This window comes from Astatotilapia calliptera, chromosome 16, assembly GCF_964374335.1.
Source record: "Astatotilapia calliptera chromosome 16, fAstCal68.1, whole genome shotgun sequence".
NCBI classification, from domain to species: Eukaryota; Metazoa; Chordata; class Actinopteri; order Cichliformes; family Cichlidae; genus Astatotilapia; species Astatotilapia calliptera.
The window spans coordinates 34,376,180-34,400,363 of NC_137437.1; the positions used below are offsets into that span (position 1 = coordinate 34,376,180).

General features: G+C 39.7%; 1 protein-coding gene and 1 long non-coding RNA gene across 4 annotated transcripts in view; both read left to right on the forward strand.

The window, feature by feature from the left end:
• Positions 1-24,184, forward strand: part of ube2f (ubiquitin-conjugating enzyme E2F (putative)) — a 54,740-nt gene that overhangs the window by 174 nt on the left and 30,382 nt on the right. For 2 of the 3 annotated variants that reach the window (XM_080291200.1, XM_026144149.2), the window contains exons 1-5: positions 267-494; positions 3,315-3,499; positions 5,699-5,728; positions 10,334-10,399; positions 20,726-20,793. In XM_080291200.1, the coding sequence (XP_080147326.1) occupies positions 3,385-3,499; positions 5,699-5,728; positions 10,334-10,399; positions 20,726-20,793 (279 nt within the window). In that variant the 5' untranslated portion in view covers positions 267-494; positions 3,315-3,384. Of the gene's footprint in view, positions 1-194; positions 495-3,314; positions 3,500-5,698; positions 5,729-10,333; positions 10,400-20,725; positions 20,794-24,184 lie in introns of those variants that run through there. The other variant, XM_026144148.2, reaches the window with a different exon arrangement.
• Positions 10,406-13,191, forward strand: LOC145421228 (uncharacterized). The gene is made up of 2 exons (XR_013902541.1): positions 10,406-12,868; positions 12,998-13,191. It is a non-coding gene; the product is annotated as an uncharacterized LOC145421228 (long non-coding RNA).

The window sequence follows — 24,184 nt, forward strand, 5'->3', positions numbered from 1 at the left end:
CCATAGGACCCCAAAGCGCTTTACACTACATTCAGTTATTCACCCATTCACACACACATTCACACACTGGCACTGGCACGAAATGCACGTACAAATGTACAAATAATATACCAATGTAATGTTAAATTATTTCTGTAATTAATTTTTTAAATAATCATATCGTCTACTACCCATTTTAAACTGGAACTTACTAGAATGGACGAGAAGACGGCTGCTGCCCTGCGGAACTATTTATCAGCTGCACTGTCTACACGGACAGCAGTAAGGTAAACTACCCACTGCACTTCCGTTGCCCATGACACCGGAGCGAAGTTCTGACAGCTGATTCCTAAATCAGTTCATATCCATTTCGTGCCTCCAGGGCGTCATTTTTGAGGTTATTTACAGGCGCACGGAGCTGCTACGAGTCTCGGCTGGAGTTGCAGACTGCGGCCCGAGCAGAGGAGGGGCGGCTGATTATGGTGTAGCGCGGAGCGCTAGCTCTGAGACAGCAGGTAACACAGATCACACACAGGCTAACAGCAGTTAGCACACAGACTTTGCGGGCAACTTTCAGCTGTACAGCTGCTCCCATCTGCGTTTAGAGAGGAATAACCCCGAGCCGAGGCTGCGTATGAGCTTGGGCATAGTGTCCAGCTAGCCGTGCTGAGCGGTGTGAGCCATTTGTTGTTGTTATTTTACGGTAACACAGCAGCCCACAGCTCGGAGACGAGGCAGTGACTTCACTCTGAAAAGTTTTAGTACGAGTCCTGAATGTGTTTGAAGCACTTTCAGCTCTGCACAAAGGTTTAACTCGTGTACTACACCTCTGTTTGGTTTGGGTGTTATAAGAAGGGAGCCGACTCCTTCTAGTTTGGGTCACGTTGGGTTTGGGTTTTGGGGAAGTTTGGGATTTAGGGAACATTTTCAGTTGCGCTGATCGCTGGAACTGCGGTAGGCCTGACAGATGTGTCATATGTTGCCTGCTTACTGTTTGACCGGCATCCAGGTGCTATGTGTCAAGGAGGTGCAGCAGTGAGTGACAGCTGAGGCAGGTGGGCCTTGACTCAGGCGCAGTGACACACATTTCACGGTCCGCTGATAGTTGATACCTTTAGTCTCTGCTTCCCACATCGCTCAGACTGGATTCACACTGACCGAGAGCTGCAGCCTGCGCTGTCTGTGAAGCAGTATCACAGTAAGAGCGCCGTGGCACATGATGTTTTCAAAAGACCATAAAGATTGAGTCTGATGTCAGATGAGAGTGGAGGACAAATATTGCATGTGCAATGTCTCATGATGTTCCAGATAAAAAATGTAACCTGTCAGGAAAAAGGTAAGATAGACCAACTGACAGCAAGCCAGTGCTGTCCTCTGTATGCCCCACTGATGATATACCCTTAACAGTCAGGGTCACATTCGGCCTCAGACACTGTTTGTTTACAGTATATCTGTGTTCCTGGATTCAAGGTCCATCTGTTTTCTCGTCATGAAAACTTCCAGCCCTTGACTGACTGTGGACTGTACTGTACGAGTAGTGATCCTGCAAGAAATGTAACACTCCGTGATGTCTTGACTCAGCAACCTGCTTATCACACAGAAGGAATGTGTGCAGTGAGATTTCCTTCTGTTGATGGAAATGTTGTGTTGCGGTGCTCAATACTAGATCTTGTTTTTGAGTTACATTTGAATCCCCCCGCATTAAATTCACACTAAATTCACACCTTCTCTGCAACCAGATGATAGCTACGAGATCAAAAGCATGATTGTGCAGGAAATAATATTTAACATATCTATAATTCAAAACTTTTTCAGCACGTCTCTGCACATCATTTGGAATTGCAGATGAGTTGCTTATGAGTTGCAATTAAGATGGATTAAAAATGAACGAGTTTAAAATCATTTTTTCACAGTAGTTGTAGTAATGTATGTGATATGTAGTAGTACTAATTTTCTGTGAAAAAATAGAGACTTCTTACTGTTTGCCTTTGATGCAATTTACCTTGAAAGAGCTATGGTCTGTGTGTTTGCGCCTCTCTATTCTCTGTGTTACCTGTATGTGCATAATTGTAACAGCATTATGTTTTAAACCACAGTTACATGAGAAGTTTTGAATTTTTGTCCTCAATTTTAGATTGTGGGAGGAAACCAGTGTGAATGTTTGAATAACTGCAATTAACAAGTGACGTTACTACAGATGTGATACTTGTTTTGAGAGTGTTGATGGGGAAGTATAGATAAGGTCAGAAGGAGCTTCACTAAGTCTTTAATGTTCTACGTGAAGCATATGATAGGGTGTCCAGAGAGGAACTGTGGTGCTGCATGAGGAAGTGAGGATTGGCAAAGAAGGATATAAGGGTGGTGCAGGACCTGTATGAGGTCAGCGTGATGGTGGTGAGGTGTGCAGTAGGAGTGACAGATGGGTTCAAGGTCGGGTGAGTTTACTTCAGGGATCTTCTTGTTTGCAGTGGTGATGGACAGGCTGACCATCCACTGATGGACTGTGATGATTGCAGATGACTGTGGTCTGTAGTGAGAGTAGGGATCAAGTGGAAGAGAGCCTGGAGAGGTGAAGCTATGGTCTCAAGAGGAGGAATGAAAGTCAGTAGAAGCAAGACAGAATACATGTGAATGAGAGGTGAAGGAGCAGAGGTGATGAAGGTAGATGAGTTTAAACGGGGGGGTCAGCCATTCAGTGCAACAGACAGTCCACAAGAGAGATGAAGAAGTGAGTGCAGGTGGAGTGGAGTGGGTGGAGATGGATGTCAGGGGTAATTTGTGACAGGAGAGCTGCAGGAATAAAAGGGAAGTTTTACAAGATGGTAGTGAGACCTGCTAGGATGTGTAGCTTGACATGGTGGCACTGACAATTAGACAGAAGGCCAGCCTGGAGGTGGCAAATTTTTATTGCAGGTGACCAAAATGGACAAGATTAGAAATGAGTTCATGAGAGGCACACATCAGGTTGGAGTCAAAGTTGATGAGCTGATTTGGACATGTACAGAGGAGGGGCAATGGGTATATTGTCCAATGGATGTTAAATATGGAGCTGTGAGGTGGTTTATGGATGTATTGAAGGAAGACATGCAGAGGGTTGGTGTGACAGTGGAGGATGCTGGGATATGGGGAGGGAGATTATCTGCTGTGGCGACCCCTAATGAGAACAGTTAAAGGAAGTGGTAGAAATATCTATTTGTAATGAAAACACAGACTCCCTCGTGTAATTCAGGATTATTTGACTGCTGTATCACTACCTTATAATGCCTCTGCATCTGTGTGTTATGCAGTATGGTGTAACTGAGCATTTTATTCTGTATGCTCTGTGTTGTTTGCAGGCATTTGAGCAGCAGTGCATTGCAGCACGGTGCACCGTGGTTTTGACAGTCATATCACATCAGCGTAGCCATGCTCACGTTGGCCAGTAAGCTGAAGAAAGAAGACGGAGGAAAGACAGGCCGTGCCTCCGGAGCCTCAGACTCCACCCACAGGGTCTCAATCAGAGACCGCCTCCTTACCAAAGGTACCCGGGTATTTTATAATTTGGTCCATTTTTCAGTTTCAGTTTCCCTTTTTTATTACAGGAACAAAACTAGATTTCAACAAGGTTGCAACAGTTTTCCTCTTGTGAATATAATCCATCCTTCCTTCCTTCCTTCTTCTTAACTGTTTCTCCATCTTAGCTTGACGGAGTGGCTGGAGTCTGTCCCAGCATTTGTGCTCACTGGTTAGGGTGAGAGTCACTTCTATGTTAGCTCTCTCTCTCTGGCTCTGACCACAGAGACAAAACATTCACTGTGCAGAGCGCCATGAATATTAGGGATGCTCCTTGAGGCTAATTTACTAATGTTTTTAAATGGCAGCACACAGTCTGACTGACTCGTGTCATAGTAGTACACGCTCGGAAATCCGAGTCGAGCGTAATGGACGAGGTTAAATGCTGTCTCCTCTGATATTACGTGTGTATTCAAGAGTTGTTAGAAACACTTAATCATGTTCTTAAATAATCAAATCACATTTTACATTTTGGGTTGTAGCCCTTGAAGTAGATCCAGAACATCGTAGGACAAGAGTGCAAGTGGTTAAAATGGGGCTTCCAGTGAGGGCTCTGCAATAGCAGGACGCCGCCCAGAGGTGCGCACAGAGATGATCTCTCCAAAGGGATCTTTCTTTATTTCTTTATGTTACACGCATAGAATCATGGAAATCAACTTTATTAAAATATTAGTTGTAGGTAATACATCTAATTAGTCAGAATTTTTGTTTGAGCATCACGTGGAGAAATACCCAAATGCCATTCCCTTTGAGACTCCCAGCAGGTGACAGCTTTGCCAGTCAAACATGCATGAATAATGGCAGCAGCTGCAGCTCATGACAACACAATAAGACCCAAGAGATGTAAACAAATTGGTTTTTTGATCAATGAATAATTTTGTGTTTCAACACAGAAAATAGCCTCGAAATAACTTTCACACTCACATTTGTCTGACGTTATTATCAAACATGTAATCTTACAGTCTGCTGTCAGACTCTTATTTCCTTGGTCTTACACTCCTGAAGCTTTACCTCCACTAACAAAATGCTTTTCAGGCCAACTGTTGTAGTAAGACATCTCCCAGCCCTCCAACATAAAGGCTGCACATGTCCTTGTTGTATTATTGTTATTTTGGTATTTTATAGTGCAAGTATATCATGTTTACAGACGCAAAATAAAGTTGGTAAATTTTATGTTTAACTTTTGAATGCATGACCGTATAAGTTGGTGATTTAGAGCCAACCATCCCAAAAACATACTTCACACAAATGTTTTTACACGTATTAGTTTTATAGAGAGACCCACCTTCAGCCAGAAGGAAGGAGTCTCTTTTAGCTTTTCTTAGCTGGGGACAGGTGACCTAAATTGTAGGTGGTGGATTAAAAATTTTTCAAAATCTGAATAGGACTTTGCCTTTTGGCCAAAGTTTGTTACTGTGAGCTACTCTTAATCTGATAAAAGCCCATCGTTGGTCTCCTTAGGCAAAACAGTAAGCCGGCATTATCTCCGAGGGAGCTGTTAAGTAGATTACTGTGTATGCACATTCTGTGTGGAGAAACAGATGAAACTCCAGCGACTTCCTTGAATTACCTAATTATTAGACTATGCACATCTCAAAGAGCATATTTACCAAAGTAAAAATTCTCAGCAGGCCACGTCCGACCAACAGCACCAGCTGCCCAGAGAAGAAAAATACAACGGGTATTTTTGTTGTGTATTTTTCTGGGAGGTAAAGGTGTTAAACCAGCTGACACGAATTAGGAGTGAAAAGTGTGTCAGTAGTGAGAAAACACAACAGACCCTGAACGCTTTTAAAAATTCAGCCCGACCTCGCCCTCTGGCAGCGAGAACAAAACAACCTTTTATCCTTCTTGCGTTGCTCTTCTCTCTCCCCGTCTCCTTTTTCCTACTTTGGCCCACCGTGTTACTCGCTGTGTGTCTCTGCTACACTGCGCTGTATGTAAAATACATTTTTTCGTGTATGAATTTCATATTAGACTTTATGTTTTATGCAGAGAAACTTTCCTGACAATGCAGCTACTAAAATATTACTTCATTATAAAAACACCAGTGTGGGAGTTTGAGTTCTTTGTGTATGAGGATATCACACTGTGCCTCATTCTTCAGCCTCTTTTTTTTTTTTGTGTTTTTGCTGCTGTCTCACTCGTTCTTATTTTCTGCCAACAGAAGTTGCCGAACTTGAAGCCAATCTTCCTAGTAAGTACTTCCACTTTCATACACACAGCATTTTTTTTTTCAGCTCCACGTTTTCCGCCAGTCAAAAGCGGCTGAAACTCTGACAACTGAGTAATTGGCCTAATTTGCCATAAATCCTCATAGTCTCCTTCTGGCTCTTAATTTCCTCAGTTATGGTATAAAGGAGGCAGGAAAGAAAACCAAGCCTCTGATGTGCTTCACGTTGTCTGTTTTTGACAAATTGCTTTGCTAATGTTAAGTGAAAGCTATTTGTAACCATACTTTAAGCCGTTATTACATTGCCACGAAGTTATTCAGCAACAACCAGTAACACGATCATTTTACTTCATGGTTAAAATGTTTGTTAAGTGAGTGATTCATGGAAGACTACTTAGTCCAAATGACTAGGGATGGGTACCGGTGTCCGGTGCCATGATGGCACCGGTTCTGACATAAACGGTAGTAACCAGACCGAAAAGCAGCGCACATTTCGGTGCTTTATTTCGGTGCTTTTTTTTCCTGAGCTGTGATACACTTCTAGCCAATCATTTTACGTTTCCGAGGATAGTAGGCGGGGCCAGGTACGTACGTTCTGTTAGAGCAGAGCTACAGATTAAAAATGCCCAAGGCGAAGCGGTCAAAAGTCTGGCTGTACTTCATAGCAAAATATGCAAACTCAGCAGCAACAAGTGCTTTAAGCTGATACTGTGATACTGTCAAAGGAGGTAACACCAAGAATCCGATTAAACAGCTGGCGACGCATAGCGTTTTTTTTAAAAGCCGAGAAATGCGCCGTATTTGATAGCTTGCTGCGAGACCTCACACCGAGCACGTCGGGTGGGTTGCCAGTTATCGGACCCGGAGCAACATCCCCCAAAAACCCGAAGAGGAGAGTCCTGGCCCCTAGCCCTGCCAGTGTAGCAGAAATGATGAGGATGATGCAGCAGCAGCAGCCGTTCTTCTCTGCGTGAGTAGCTTAATGTTGTTAGTGTGTAATTTACGTTGAGTAGGCTAACCACGTTATTACATTAATGCATGTAAGGTGAACTAGCAAACATCATCATAGCTACATGCGGCTGTCTTCTTGTTTGATGGCAGATACTCCCTTCACCCTGCCAAAAAGGCTAAAATGACCAAAGAAAAAGTGGAAAACAGTTAAACATGAGAGGTTTTTGGACAAAGTTTGTGTTTTTTCCATTGATTAAGCACTGCTTCCAGCCAAGAGTGATACCATATATGCCACATAGCTGCAGAAAAGGCACACATTGTTATCTTTTTACAAAAAAAACCAGCTGAACATGAGAGGTTTTTGGACAAAGTTTGTGTTCTCCATTCTTTAAGCACCGGTTCGAGCACCGTTTAAGCACCGGCACCGTTTCAAAAGTACCGATTTGGCACCGGTATCGGATAAAACCTAAACGATACCCATCCCTACAAATGACAGACTGGTGGATGTTTTTAAATGATAAGAGACAGCTTAGCATTATTTAGCTGCGCATTTTCAGCCAGCTCGTCGAGTTCGACCTCATAAATGTATCTGTGCTAAGCTGCAAGTGATTCATGTCTTTAAATATAAACAAAAGTGATGCAGGCCTGAAGACGTTTGCTGCTCGCTGTATTTCTGCCCTTAGGGGAGATATTTGTTTAAACAGACTTTACCCTTGGCTACTATTTTAGCACTTCCACCTCAGTATATCAGATCTTCTTTGGTCACTGCTATGCACAAGTGCAGAGTTCATCATGCTTGCTGTGGCTCAGACCAGGTTGCTTCTTTTTTTGGTTTTGTTTGTGGCCTGATGAAACTGATGTGTAGCTTGAGGGTCAATGAACAATGTGTCATGCACACGGAAACAGGAAAGTAACACCGCTGATTGGCTTTCTTAGAAGATGTTTTTGTGAGATTCAAATTTAAGACACAATTCAAAGAGTCCAAAAAAAGCACTAGTGAGTAGTTGCTGGAGGTAGGCGCTGCTGCAGCGGGTGTTCGCAGCTTATTTGATCTCTTCCTCATATGACAACCTGAGAGTTCTTCAAATTGCTTTTCAAACAATCACTACAGTTGCTGTGAGGTCATGCGGCTCTTAGATGAACAGCAGTGTGAAGCAGGAGGCGTTTATGTTTCTGCAACCTGTGCTGTACAATTAAAGAATGATAAAATAATGTTCTGTGCAAAGTGCTTTTTTTAAAGTAGTTTTTATTTATGGAAACCGGGCTTATGTGTAAAAACATATTAGGATTTAATATATGTTAGAGGTGGGAATCACCAGACTTCCCACTATACGATATTACCTCAATACTTCACTCGAGATACAATTTTATTGTGATTTTCCATCTCACTATTGGAATAACATATATTTCACTTTTTTATACTGCAAATTATCTCCCCAAGTTAAGCTTTTTCAGCATCTGTTTTGTCCAATAAGATTTTATCCAATCTGCTGATTACAAAGATCTAATTATTACATTTCCAATCAGCAACTTCAATTCAATGTAATTACATTTTATTTATTTATACAGTGCCAAATTACAACAACAGTCGCCTCAAGGTGCTTTATATTGTAAGGTAGACCCTACAATAATACTGTACATACAGAGAAAAACCCAACAATCATGTGACCCTTTGGGGACAGTGGGAAGGAAAAACTCCCTTTTAATAGGAAGAAACCTCCGGCAGAACAGAGCTTCCTGTTTTATAGGCTCCATGTTAGTATAACAGAAAAGGAAGGACCAGTCAAAACAAATCGAGGACCATATTTCTAAACGAGGGGCTACCTCTGTAGCATGGACATGGTTTGGTTATGAAAAGTCTGACACGGACCAGAAAACTGTACAATGCAAATTATGCCGAAAACCGGTCCCCACTACAGACTCAAACACGACAAACCTCTTCTACCACCTACTCAAGAGTCGCGTAAAAGAGTACGGAGCGAGTTTACGGATGAAAAGCAAAATAGAGCCGTCAGGTGCTCAAAATGCACCTTAGACTTAAACGTTAAAACAAGCTTTTCCCCGCAGCACGCCGTGTAATAAATACTCACAAAGAAAATGGCGGCCGTTACAACTTGTATCTAAAACTGTAGTTTCACGGATCGGTCAAAACACTCGACTTCAGGTACACGGCGCTCAGCTGAAAACACTTCAAGTCGAGTTGCCCGAGATTCACAGAATTTACAGAAAATTTAAAATGTTTGTGATTTATATCGTTGTCTGGATGATAAATGTTTTATCAAAACATATCAATGTTGTTGTTTTTTTTTTGTTTGGTTGGGTTTGTTTTTTTTTTTTTAGATGCAAAGTGCTGTTTGTTTTAGGAACTCCCGAGTGCTCATACCTCATTTGTTAAATATGTATGGACCACTACGTATCCTTTCTTTACGTCCCAGTATGAACGCTAAGATACCTTGAAGAGTATGAATTCATTAAATACGTAAAAACAACCCTCCCGGCTGTGAACACAGTGAGAAACACCAGTGTGAAGAACAGTGACAGATTTGTGTGCACAGTCTTTCACTTTTATATTTGTGACTTTCTTGGAATCACTTAAAGCAGAGAGCTTTGCCTGTTAAAGGCAATATGTTAAACGTAGGGTGGATGGGGAAATAAGAAGCAAATCAGATGTAAAAAAAAACAAGGAGCACTCGTGGCTGATGGACTTCACTGAGGGAAGTTTTGTTGTCCAGGTGAAAGCTGGGATTCATCCACCGTGCAGTGAAGACATTTTTATTCTCTATAGGTTTACGCTCATAAACATGTCTTAATTGTAGCTGTTTACTTCATCACATAATTATTATTATTGTTGTTATTGATCCATTTATGTAAGTTTTTATTTGCAGCTTTTAAGACATCATTTTCATGTTTTGAGGTGAAGAAAGGTTATAAAAAAAATTGATGCTGTATTTAAATGCAATATGCAATCTTCTCATAGAGCAAGCAGAGCACTTTATTTCTCAAGGGCTCTTTAATGACACTGATTCAGACAACCAGGGTTTCATTAATTCTTTTCTAATCAGGGAGCAATGTGTGAAACACGTTATATTAACATTCTGATGCATTGACTGGCAGCCAGCCCGGTATAATTTGATCATCCTCTTCAGAATGAGTTTCTAGTTGGTGTGTGTGTGTGTGTGTCTGCATTACTCTGATATTATAACTTCCATTGTGCAGCACAGAGTAGTGTTACGGTGTGTGACCAAAGCCAATAGTGAGCACTGAGTATATATGCTAGAGCTGCTGGGGCTCATTTGCATATATATAATGTGAATGTGAAGATGGCAGTCTGGAGTCATTTTAAGACATAAAGGAATTATTTCTATCATTATTATTTAATCAAAAAGCTGGTAATTATGTAAGTAAAACAAATAAAAGGAGGAGTTATTTTATAGTTTTAAGTGTAGTACCTGTCCTTGAACACCAGGGGGGAATATGGTGCCACAGGGACTTTGAAATGCAAGGCAAAAACCCTGCACCAAATTAAGGCGGTATCAACATACCATGGTTAGAACAGATTGCAGTATGTCTTAGATTTTAATGCCTTTATTTGCCAGTAAGGCAAATATTCTTCTGTTTTTATTATCTGACTCTAATGACTCTTTTTTTTCCCTCTTTCCCCACATCGTTCGTGTCCAGGCACATGCAAAGCCAGTTTTCCAGATGAGGATAAGCTGCATCATTTTCAGCTGGCAGTGTCTCCTGGTAAGAAAATAAGAAAGCCTGTTTTGATCCTGCTCTAAAAACTGCTTTGGTACACCCTCAAAAAAAAAAAGTTGGTTCTTATTCTAGTTATAAAAGTTTTTAAATCTCTGTTTCACTTAAATGTACTTCACCAGCACATTTAAAGATGAAGTGGTGTAGTAAAAGAAGCTCTGACGGGGACGTTGTTGGGTTCAGGTGATTTAGTGTGAAGGAGAGGAGACTGCAAGTGTTTGCAATTTGTTTCTCAATCTCTGTGTGTCCTAAAGTATTCCTATTGAAAGGCACTTAAGCATTCTCTGTACTTTCACATTACCGCAGCACTGTCCTCACTCCCCAAGGCAGTTGTGCTTAATCAGCATTGTTTCAAGCTCAGCGGGCTACCTGTCGAATATTGTACAAACCAAACATAGTGGTGTGGGGTTACCTAAGTCTCCGGAGGCTCTCATGCGTCCCACTTCCTGCTTCCTCTCCATCACACACAAACTTTCTTCCAGCCCAAACCCAGTTTCTCCTTATCATTCTCCTCATGTAGCAATCTGTCTTCATTTTCATCAGTAAACATGCCAATCCATAGACTGAGAGAAATCTCAGTCATGTTGGCGCAATAGAAGGAGAGAAGCAAAGAAACAGAGCGGTAATAAATATATTATTTAAATATTTGTAGAATATTTCATCTAGCTAATAATTTAAGGAAGATGTCTTATTATGTTTTCACATTTCCCAACAACTACTCATCCAGTCCACATCAAAGCTGGCGGGTGTACGGCTTGGGAGTGAGTGGACTGAGGTCATGTGCATGAAGGATGGTCTCGGTTTGGAAGTTGTTTTGGAGAGTTCATTTCTGATGGTTTTTGTGAGCAAGGCTTTGTCCACATTTGCAACTTTACAAATACATGGTAACACAAGTCTTTGCATGAGTGACTCCACTGCAGCATCTCAAAGAACTCTTTATAGAAATTAATCAGATGATTATAACATTAATGACCGCGAGACTGCATGTTGTTCCTTGTATTCATAAAAATGACACCTCAGTGCATCAAAACATGGCAACAATGGGTTCTGAGTCCACCAAGCATCTGTGCATCAAAGGTCTTACTCCTACCTGTGTAGTTTTAGTAACATGGGGGGTTTAACCCTAAGTGTTAAGTTTGGTCTGGTTTTAGGTTTTAGGATAAGTGTTATGCTAAATTAGTTTTTTCATATGACAAGGCTTTTTGTCTTTTTCATTCACCATTCGTACATTATTCCTTAGATAAAATACATTTATTGCCGCAATCACAGACTAATAGAATAAATTGGAGGGACAAATACATTTTGTATAAGTTAAAAAAAATAAATATTGGTGCGATTTGGTCTAATCGAAAGCATTTGAATTGAGTTTGTTAGTAGCAGTTTTAAGCTTAAACATGACTTTAGAGAACTGTTATTTAACTTTAGGAACTCATCAATATTTAAACTTTTTTCTTTTTTTTACAATGGAATTAATTGTTTAGGTTTTTGTTTTTTTGTTTTTGTCGGGTCGGGCATTTAGAAATGAATTAATTTGAAAATTCTAAGCTGTCTCATCCTGTAATAAATGTGTGCCTTGTGTAATTGTGTGAAAGTGTAATTGTGTCTCGGTGATTCATCCACCTCTCCTCCACTGCAGTATGCACTGTAACGTTCAGGTTAACGTTCACAGAGGCCTTTGTAAGCAATATCTGCAGAGAAAAGCAAAGATCAGCAATTAGAGTAAAGCTTTGGTTTCGTGTTATTCTAAGAGGAGTTGATAAGGAGACTGAGTTCTCAGAAAAGGCTTGCTCAATTATTCAAAACCTTCTCTTCTGGCGTGCACCACCTCGGCTCCACCCGCACCGCGCTCGGCTATCACATGCTCCCTTTTGCCATTTCTGTTTTCTGTCTTTGTTTAATCTTCCTTTTCCCTCCTCCTGTGCGGCTCCCTCAGCCGTCCTGCATTTCCTCAGTTGTAACCAATGTGGTGTTTAAGACAACAGCCCTGATCATTTGCTGGTCGTTTGTATTTCATCTGTGAGAACAAACAAAATATTGCCTCTCGTCAAAACACAAAATACTAATAGCCAAATCTAAAAGCATTTAAGCACAGGCACGATTACAGGAGTACATTTCTCTATAATGCATGTTAAAGGATGATACTATAATTTGTGTGAGTTTGGTTACTAAAAAAATAGCATCAAGCTTTTCAAATTAATAAATGAATAAATGGTGGATTTATAAAGACGTGTCATGTTACAGGTGTGTTTCTGGCAAAGCTGTATGAATATTTGTCTTATTTCCATTGTTAGATTTTTCCTTTAAGAATGGCAGTGTAAAAAGCTGACGTTACCCATGAAGCATCTTTAATTTGTGCTTCAGGGAAGGTAATTGTAGTCGGGCCGGAAAATGAAAAATCAAATGCAAGAGGAACTTGCCTCCGGATGCAGGCTGTCTAATATCTCTTAGCAGCGTAAGGTAAAATCAGCTTGACTTGCTATGTAGAGCATTTTTAGCTCTAGGCTAAGCGATCCTTTGTTTTGCTTTTTTGCTTTTTTCCTCATGTTCTTTCATATTTTCTTCTCTTGTTCTCTATGTTTCTCATAGACCGTGGCACCGTTTACTCTGGAACAGTTTTCATGCTACAAGGGTTAAAACGTTGTTCTATAAAACTCACTGCTTTGGTTAGAAATGCATGAATACATTGTTCTGAAGGTAGCAGAGTGTGCTCAATCACTTTTTGTACCAAATGTGGAAAAAATATTCCTGAATCCTGTATTCATTTAAATGTTGGACTCAAAGGTTGTGCATCTTGGGCTCTGTGGTCTTCATTTTAAAGTCAACTCTCTGATTTGATCAACCTGTAAAGAAGGTAAAAATATATATATATCAGTCAAGTGTTTAGGCAATGACACAACATTTGTAGGTTTGACTCTGTGTACTGTCCCTCATAGATTTTGAATCTTAGTCATTTGGTTCAAATTGCACTGTTAAACATCATTGGAGCATTTATCTGAATATGAGCAGAAAGTGGAGCCCCGTGCACTCCAGAATTCATCCTTCTGTTTCTGAAAGTGCTCACGTCATCAGTAAACTCTAATCGCAGCCATACAGTGGGGCAAAAAAGTATTTAGTCAGCCACCGATTGTGCAAGTTCCCCCACTTAAAATGATGACAGAGGTCAGTAATTTGCACCAGAGGTACACTTCAACTGTGAGAGACAGAATGTGAAAAAAAAATCCATGAATTCACATGGTAGGATTTGTAAAGAATTTATTTGTAAATCAGGGTGGAAAATAAGTATTTGGTCACCTCAAACAAGGAAAATCTCTGGCTCTCACAGACCTGTAACGTCTTCTGTAAGAAGCTTTTCTGTCCCCCACTCGTTACCTGTATGAATGGCACCTGTTTGAACTCATCATCTGTATAAAAGACACCTGTCCACAGCCTCAAACAGTCAGACTCCAAACTCCGCCATGGCCAAGACCAAAGAGCTTTCGAAGGACACCAGGAAAAGTATTGTAGACCTGCACCAGACTGGGAAGAGTGAATCTACAATAGGCAAGCAGCTTGATCTCATCCCGTGGGGTCAAAATGATCATGAGAACGGTGAGCAAAGATCCCAGAACCACACGGGGGGACCTGGTGAATGACCTGCAGAGAGCTGGGACCAAAGTAACAAAGGTCACCATCAGTAACACACTACAACGGCAGGGAATCAAATCCCGCAGTGCCAGACGTGTTCCGCTGCTGAAGCCAGTGCATGTCCAGGCCCGTCTGAAGTTTGCCAGAGAGCACATGGATGATACAGCAGAGGATTGGGAGAATGTCATGTGGTCAGATGAAACCAAAGTAGAACTTTTTGGTATAAACTCAACTCGTCGTGTTTGGAGGAAGAAGAATACTGAGTTGCATCCCAAGAACACCATACCTACTGTGAAGCATGGGGGTGGAAACATCATGCTATGGGGCTGTTTTTCTGCCAAGGGGACAGGATGACTGATCCGTGTTAAGGACAGAATGAATGGGGCCATGTATGGTGAGATTTTGAGCCAAAACCTCCTTCCATCAGTGAGAACTTTGAAGATGAAACGAGGCTGGGTCTTCCAACATGACAATGATCCAAAACACACCGCCTGGGCAACAAAGGAGTGGCTCCGTAAGAAGCATTTGAAAGTCCTGGAGTGGCCTAGCCAGTCTCCAGACCTCAACCCCATAGAAAATCTGTGGCGGGAGTTGAAAGTCCGTGTTGCTCGGCGACAGCCCCAAAACATCACTGCTCTCGAGAAGATCTGCATGGAGGAATGGGCCAAAATACCAGCTACTGTGTGTGCAAACCTGGTAAAGACCTATAGTAAACGTTTGACCTCTGTTATTGCCAACAAAGGTTATGTTACAAAGTATTGAGTTGTATTTTTGTTATTGACCAAATACTTATTTTCCACCCTGATTTACGAATAAATTCTTTACAAATCCTACCATGTGGATTCATGGATTTTTTTTTTTTTCACATTCTGTCTCTCACAGTTGAAGTGTACCTCTGGTGCAAATTACTGACCTCTGTCATCATTTTAGGTGGGGGAACTTGCACAATCGGTGGCTGACTAAATACTTTTTTGCCCCACTGTACATGCCTATACCATAACATTGATTCCACCATGTTTGATGTGATATGCTTCAGAGCGCTCTCCTTCTCCTTACATTTATCTCCCTGTCAATCTGGATAAGCCCTCATTGACTTGTCTAGGTTTCATGAAATATTTGCAATTTTCTTGACAGGTTAATTACTTTTTATTTTATTATATTTTGTTTTTATTGACAACTCTTTTGACTGTTTATTGAGTTGCAGTGAAAAGATCCCAAATGCAACACCCACAACTCCACAGCTGGCTTAACTTGTCATAAAATAACGAGGTAGCTGCCCTCACCTGATTGTGAAACTGCTCGTCATAGACTTGTCCAATTACTTTTGAGCCCCTGACAACAGGGAACTATGTACAAAAATGGCTCTTATTTCTAAACAGCTAATACAATACTTTTGTTAAGCCCCTGGATGTTTGACTTCAATCACATCTTGATTGTTTGTTTTAAAAGCCATCTGGCATGACTGGTTGGAGGCTGATGGGGAAAGAGAAAAGAAAGGAAAAGCGTAGAGACCAAGGACAAGATAAAAGTGTGTGTGAGAGAGAGGAGATGAAAGTTGATGACATGCAGTGGTGGCACAAACTAAGCTGGCAATTTGACTCAGAGGGCTTTTGAAAATATTACTTTTATATATTTAAACGTGTTAAATGGTGTGATTTTTAACAAAGAAAAAAATTAAAAAGGAAAAAAGGAACTCTTGTTGGCGTTTTATTCACAAAAGGCCTGATTTACTTTGCTCACCCATGGTGAGGAAATGCTGCTGCACTGATACTAATAACTTATCAGGCAAAATCCTGTAGTGGGAATGTTTTAATGAATAGAGCTTTGTGAGTCCTCTGAAAAGGAGATTATTTGTAAAGATCTAACCTTCATCTGTAATTAGTTTTAAATCATCTAAATCAGCAGGGCAAAACATCAGAAAATCACCTTTCAGATAAAGTCCTTGACAGTCACATATAATAGATCTGTAGGTCATTCTGGGAATTAAGCTGTATTACTATTCATTGTTCTTTCTCATATTTTTAGTAAACAATTACTTGTAAAAACATTTTTTGAGCAGCTCAAATCATCTCATACATATCACACAAAGTAAACGACACAAAACCAAATTAAGAACACATGAATACTCATCAAAGGAAACATAGCTGGTGCTGGATTGGCTTCCCAGATCTAATTGAAACAAGGCAGGTGGTAGACAACACATTAGTTAGGTCTGTTGTTATTTAGTTGGAATGTCTGTGTACTTTTGTTTCTTTTCCCATGAAACACTCTGTGCTGTGACCCCGTGCTCTTAGACCCCTCAGTCTCTGAGGAATGGGGACACCAGCAACACGACGGGGTGAACGCATTCTCACATGTCACTGTTATTATTATTAGAACTACAATGATGAGAGAAAATTGATGTACCAATCGCCTTGTCTTTGTGCTGCGTGGAAGCATAATTACAGTATTGTAATGCCCATTGTTGCTGCGTACAAAGTGTATGCGCAAGCCTGGAAGTGTGACTAAAGTTTGAATAAAGTAAAAGGGCCCAATCTTGATACAAAGTCAATTTTAAACATTTATTATGCTTTTCTAATTCGTTGCTAACTTCACTCACTTTTTGTTGCAGCCACGTCTTCAGATTTAGCCTCAGAATCACCACAGTTGGGTTTTTGTGTTTTCTGTTCTGTGATTTTTGGTTGTTAAGATGCTTGCCAGTGTTTGTTCCTTCCTGCTGTGAAGTTATTAGACTGATAAACACGGAGAACAAAAGTCCCAGCTAAGAGAGCAGTGAGAGGTGCTGTAGAGTAAACAACTGTTGTTTTTTTCCTGCTGAGACATGACCATAAGGAAGCTACAGCAGCTGCATAGTCATCAGAAGTTCAGTGATGTCCAGCTTGTGCACAGCTTTAAGTGGCGCCAGAACCATCTATAGTTTGGTGTCGCAAAGTGTCGCTCTGCTTTTCAGCATATTTTGAGTCATAGTCTCGTTCTTCGTATTACTATATTTATTTTATTTTTTTATTTTTTTACCGTCAGGTTTTCAACATTTAGATGATCCGTGTTTATGTCCTGTTTAAAATGCCTTTCAGTAAAACGGTAATTATCTGTAAACACAGACATGCACTGCAGAGATCACTTTTCCACACGCCGCCTTCCTAGGGGGAAAATCACAAATACAATAATTCGTCCGGGTAGGGCAATAAATTTTATGCTGCAATCAGCGAGTCAGAGGCTGTTGATCCCAATAAGGGTTGAATATTTGTATTGAGTAGGATACTCGGTGTGAAGGGCAAAGCAGACCGACCATGATGAAGGGCTGAGCTTTGTATCCCTTATTTAAATGTTAAGCTGTTTCTTGATGTAGGAAGAAAGCAATCTTCTCAGTGCCCTAAACAGGCAATAAGCAATATACATAATTATGTTAAATCATGTGATAATCATGGTTTACAGAAATTTGGAGTTCAGCTGTGAGATTATTTGTTTTAGTGTTCATGAGAAGTGTTTAGTCACAACAAATACTGATTGTTCCTGTGTACTGGAGACAGTCATGAATTATTTATGACCTCTGACTGCAGCTGTTAGAAAAAAAAAATACTGACTGTCATATTCTTACTCCTCTTGTTTTTATGGGAGGCTGTGTTAAAAAAAAAAAAAATCTTTTTGTTACTTTGCCTTGTTGGTTTTGATTCCTTAGCTTTTTCTTTCTTTACTCCTTCTTGCTAATGTTGAAGCTGCGTTTCTCTATGTCAGTTTCTCTGTTTGTGTCTTTTACCTTTTAAAATACAGAGGAGGTTGTTTGCCGTCTAATTAAATCGCACCGCATTGTTGCATTGAATAGAATTTAACAATGTAATAATGTTTGAATAGAAACAAGTGATAAAAACTCTGTAAATAAAGCCAGACATGTTGACTATACTGAGCCAAGACTGATTTTTAGGAAGTATATTTCAGATCTCTCTTTGTTAGAATTGCATTGGGAAGGAAACTTATTGCTGATTACGTTTCTGGAACATCCCTAATTGTATTACAGTGGAGCTGATCCACAATATCAGAAAATCTTGAGTACACACACACACGCACACACACACACGGATCATTTAATGGTCAGTTACCAAGGGTTTTTTCCATCCCTTGTCTCTCTTACCTTAATTTCAGCAGGTTGTCAGGAGTGACAAGTCCACCTTTGTGACAGGCTCAGTAGCCATTTCTTTTTTTCTTTTTTTTCCCTTTTGTCTTTTTCCTTTTTCTTTTTTTTTAAATTTTTTTTTATAACTTTGAATCTGACCCATGTCTCCTTTTTTTTTTTTTTTTTTTTTTTTTTTTTTTTTTTTCTCCTGTGATCCGTGATGGTACCATATTTAGTGCCTATCCTTTTCAAAGCATCTGGCCCCATAAGGTGAGAGCAGAAATGTAAATGTCATCCGGCTAATTAAAGACCCTTTAAACAGACCCTATGTCTGAACAAGCCTTTAATGAGCTTTGAAGGCTACATGAGGATGTGAGAGTGTGTGGAAAACTGGACCAAAAACTTTCCCCACCGTAGACCTCCCTGCATGTAGCTCAACTATATTTCACAGTAATTGGTCTTCCAAGAAGAAGAATCAGAATCAGAATACTTTATTGATCCCTGGGGGAAATTATTTTTTGTTACAGTGCTCCATTTTAAACCAACATTAAGACAAGACAGACAATACGCTAACTAAGAATAGTACAATATATACATATATATACATACATATATACATAAGTCACTTATAAATAAGTGTGAGATAAAGACATATGGGGAAGAAGAGCAGTGGAGTGAAAGATTGGGGGTGAAAGAGCCAAACTAAAGCAAAAGTGGACCTGGAATGTTAAACGCAGTGTGATTGCAGTCCAGGGGGGCGTGGAGGCATTCATGTGTTTCCACTGCTAAAGCTGGCATGCCCAGTATGAGGATGACCTAAGCGACTTTGAATGAGGGTTCATTGTAAGGGCATGGTTGAAATGAGCTTCAGTCATAAAAACTACTCGGCTGGATAGTTTTTCCATTAGCAGCTGTGACCGCAGAGGCCTCTGTATTTAGATTTACAGGAAGGATGTCAGTAAATGTGAACCAACTCCTATTTTTTTTGATGACCGTACCTAATTGATGTCAGAAATTGTGGTTTGGCACTGTGATCACATGTACACTGTGTCTGTGTGATGTGTTGAGGTCAGTGCAGTACGCTTCAGCAAAACTAGCCATCAAGGGTTAAATAGAGAAGGATATTTAATAAGGCTGCAATGCATAAACGTCTCATTACAAAGACAAATGCACATGTAAGAGTTTACTCCTCAGTGGAGATGTGGGGAAAGGAGATGTGGTCAGATACGTCATCCTTCACTGTGGTCCAGCATGTTTGGCCCCTACAGTGACGGGATGCTGATGGTATTTTGCTGCCATGTTTTAGTTTCCACTTGTCTCTTCAGAGAGAAGAGGTCACAGCAAATCGATACAGAGTTGCCCTGGGTGATCACCTTTTATCCTATGATGAAACATTTCCATCAATGATAACTGTCCTTTTTAAATCTTTTTTTATCACAAAGATGGTTCTCCCATCTCCAGGGCATCAGGGGTCAGGCAGTGGTTTGATGATAATGGCATGGATTGTTTGCTATATCTTCATGTTTCAAATCTGCCAGTTAAAGGTTAATGAGATTTTAGGCTGGTGTGTCAGGCAGAATTCTTAAGATCATCAAAACACCAAAGAAAGGATGTATTTTTGGAAGAATGGTTTTCTGTTAGCTCCAACCATTTAATGCAACTGTTTAATGCAAACATTGTCATGTTAAGTGTGGGCCTGTGAGAGAGAGAATCAAAATTATATCTCACCATTTCAAGGAAACTTGTGATAATAATATTTCTAATGGTCTAGGAGAAAAATACTGAGGGATTTATTAGTGATGGCAGCTTGCATTTAGCTGCATTTATTAGTGCAGATAGAATGAAGGGCATTTCCATCTTTCTTTTCCACTCCTGTCACTGATGACAGAGTCTAATGTGAAGAATGACATTATCAAGGTGGAGCAACATTAAAGTCCAATAGTACTGACACAGCATCAGTCAAGTGTGAGCACGGTAATCTGGGTAGTGTTATCCCTGGGAATTTGAAGTAAAATTATAAAATAATCGCTTAACAATACCTTACGTATCTTAACCTTAGTCTCTGCAAGAGCTGCTGCACAATATTCTCACATATTGAAATTGAAAAATATTTTTTTCCTGTTGTATTTTGGGTCAGTCTTTTTAAACAGGTACTGAAAGCCCTCTTCTTTTTGTTTTTCTATCAGGATTCTCTGTCTGTCTGCTTTCCCTGGCATATGGTGCGCTGCTAGTGATGCTCGGTGGGGTCTTTTGTTTATGTTTGGGTTGCGCATCGCCAGCTGTTAGCATCTTGTTCTCGCATTCCTTCATAACCTGGTTCACTGACGCCACAAAATGTCACATAAAACTGACACTCTTATTATCGTGGACAGTGTGATGTGGCACAGCTCTTGTCACGTGTTTGCTAAAGTTCTTGTTTTCAAGGTCATTTTTACTGAAGTCTTTCTGAATTCAAATACTTCTATTGTTGTTTTATTTTTAAGTCCTGATCACCAACACTGAATGAATGTGATCTCTTACCAAGAATCAGTATTCATGTAGATGACTGAAAATCTCCTTTCTTGTCATCCTCTTTCCAGATGAGGGTTACTACCAAAGTGGAAGGTTTCAATTTGAAATAGATGTCCCTGAAGCCTATAACATGGTGGTGAGTAGTCAAGTTTCTCTCCTGTGGGCTGGTTTGAAAAGCACATTTCTGTGCCCGTGGGTGTCTCTGTGTTAGCCTGCTCACCTCTTCCTTTTGTTTGTTCTTTCACTCATTCTTTTCCTACCAAGCATTTATTCTGATACTCTTCTGTGTAAGTGTATTTATTCTGTGTTGTTTTTCTCCCTTTGCTCTACATTTTTTCACACAATCATTATTTGCTCCACACAAGTATATGCAGCACTTCATAATAGCTTCACAAATCCTTCTGCATAAAAAAGCAATCATTTTAGCTCATTTAGATCTTAATGTAAGGAATGTAGTAATAATAATAATAATGCATTTTATTTATAGGCGCCTTTAAAGACCCTCAAGGTCACCTTACATTAGTGCAACAAAATAAAAACACGAGGTAAATGAAAAATAAAAAATGTATGAAAATATAAAAGCTCAACAAGGTAAAAAGAGAATAAGACGGAATCATCATGAAGGGTATGCAATTTTGAATGGATGGGTTTTAAGACGTGATTTAAAAGTAGAGAGTTAGTAGTCTGGGGGTCTGGTGGAAGTGCATTCCAACGTCTCAGGGCAGAATAACTAAAGGCTCTGACTCCCATGGTAGTCAGGTAAACAGGTGGAACAGATGGAAGGGAAGCTAAAGAAGAGCGGAGTGTACGAAGTGGTGAGTGCGTATGGAGAAGATCAGATAAATATGGAGGAGCGAGGTTATGAAGCGCTTTGAAAGTAAGAAGCAGGATCTTGAAATCGACACGGAGGTGAATTGGAAGCCAATGGAGTTGTTTAAGTCTAATTCTGAAAATAATACATGCAGCTGTATTTTGAACTAACTGCAGTTTAAGGAGAGATTTGTGAGGTAGACCATAGAGAAGTACAGTAATCTAAACAAAATGTGATGAGCATTGGCAAGTATGGCAGTACTGTTTGGAGTGAGTGAAGGTCGAAGGCGGTTAATAATACGAAGATGAAAATAAGTTTTGATTTGGTTCCTGTTAGAATAAATTCTGGGAGCTTTTTGCCATTAAGTTTAAGAAAATTGTGAGTAAACCAAATCGAGATTTCTCTTAAACAATCAGAAATGGATGTGGGTGGGAGAGTAGCTGTGGGTGTGGAAGATAAGTAGAGCTGGGTAGGGCTGCCACAAACAATTATTTTGATCGTCGACTAGTCACCGATTATTTTTGCGATTAGTCGGCTAATCAGATCATCATCCATTGGACATAAAACATACAGCTTATTGCACCAGTAGCATCTGCTCTTATATAACTATCATTAGCTTACAGCTTTAAGTGTTTAAGGTCTGTGCTAACTAAAAATAAAGACAAGATGATAGTTTATTAAATTTTAATGACATTTGCAGATTGTTTCGTTGGAGTTTAATAAACTCAGCCGTCTGCTCCTTGCTAACTAAAATATAAAAGGACACTGGAGTAAATTCTCGAGTATCTCACACTTCTGATAATCAGTTGTCTGCTTGACGTTTATTCAGCTGTGTAAAAACTATAACTTTAATCTCAGCCAAACAGATTTACTCAGGAACAAATAAAATACTAAAAAAAAGCCAAACAATAACATTTTTCAGTTATCTAAGTGATTTTAATAATTGACATTATCATGACTAGTCGACTAATCGTGGCAGCCCTAGAGCTGGGTGTCGTCTGCATAGCAGTGAAATTGGATGTTATATTTCTTGAAAATATTACCTAAGGGTAGGAGATGGATAATAAAGGGTAAAGGACCCAGGACAGAGCCCTGGGGTACACCAGAGTTAACTGGAGTAGATGGGGATCTGTGAGTGAGTAATTGAACAAACTGTGAACGGAAACGGAGATATGAGGTAAACTAGGCGACTGTTAAGATGCAAAACTGTTTTGTTTTTTTTGTTTGTTTTTTTTAAATGCCTACATTTATTACTGGCTTGACTCCAGCAGTTAAACTGAACTATCTTTACAAATGATATGATGCACTAAATTAATAATTGCTGTATCTTAGTAAGGTTAGCTGTGAGTCTGTGCTCGCAGGTTGTAAATATGGTTTTCTCCTCATGGTAGAGCCAGAATAAAGTCGGGGGTTAGAGACGGAATTAATGAACACATAAATACACTCATACATGCTGTTTATGGAGCAAATTACAATTCTCAAATAAAATCTTTATACATCAGTAGTATAAATTTCAAAACTTCTACGTTGCTCATTCTTGAGTTATCATGTTGACAAACTTGCATGTCCGCATCGCCCGCTCGGCAAGCTGACTATAATACTCTGTCAGCCTTTTACGGCTGAGGGCTAAACACCTGTTAATCATGGGAAAAAAAAAGCTTTTAATTTTGACATGTATCTCTGACCTGAAGCGAGGCTTTCTTATGAGCTGTGTAGCTGTAAAATCTTGCTCATGGACAGATCCTTCCTGAATAATCACCAAGAAAAATAATTTCCATGAACAGTTAATCAGATCGACTTTACGACTCAAAATGTCAGCTGTTAGGGGAATAATAAGTGGGTTTATTCATTATCAGACTGACACTCACGTCTTTTTAAAAACAAATTCTTTCTAATCTGAACTGATACAAATGTTCACCTTGCTGTTGAACAAGAAGTTCTTGATTATAGGTTTTTAAATGTAAAAAATAATCTGCTAATTTCAAATGGCCTAAAATGTTACATTAGTTGATCTATTGATAAACTTTAACTGAAACACAATCATAATTAATGGTCAGTCATTAAAGGACAGTCAGTTGCACTGTGCTTTTCTAGTCTTACTGACCAGTTAAACAGTATTACAACACAAGCAAAGAGAAGCATTTTCAATAACTGTTAGATTTGTTCCAGAAATACCCCCTCACTTTATTGTAATCCAGTTCCTGTTAGATGTGAAGTATCAATACTTGTTTATGTTTAATAGCTTTGTCGTCTCCAAATGCAATAGTTGGTTGTCACATGTAGGTACTCAAAATGTCAAGATGGGATTGACATCAGTGTAAGACTTAACTTCATGATATAGAAACAAGTAATTTGAGAAATTAAATCCATATAATTTAATTCTCATCAGAACCACATCACATAGCTGCTGGTATAAAGTTTTGTAGATATCAGGACATCAGAATGACTCTACAAAGACATAATTATAATTATCACTCAAGTCACTCCGACGTATCGGGGTGAAGTGAACAGTGTGTGTCATGCAACAGCGTTTCTTCATTTTCAAGTATTTATGAGTGCAATCTCTTTGTAATAAGCTGTTAGTCATAAAAAGTGCGATAAGAAATATTTCTTTTTTGGCTGTACTTGAAAATAGGGTGTTGTGACTTGCTGGGGGCTACTGTATATTACTCTTTTTTTCATAACAAAATGGCTCCAGACAAAAATAGCATTATAG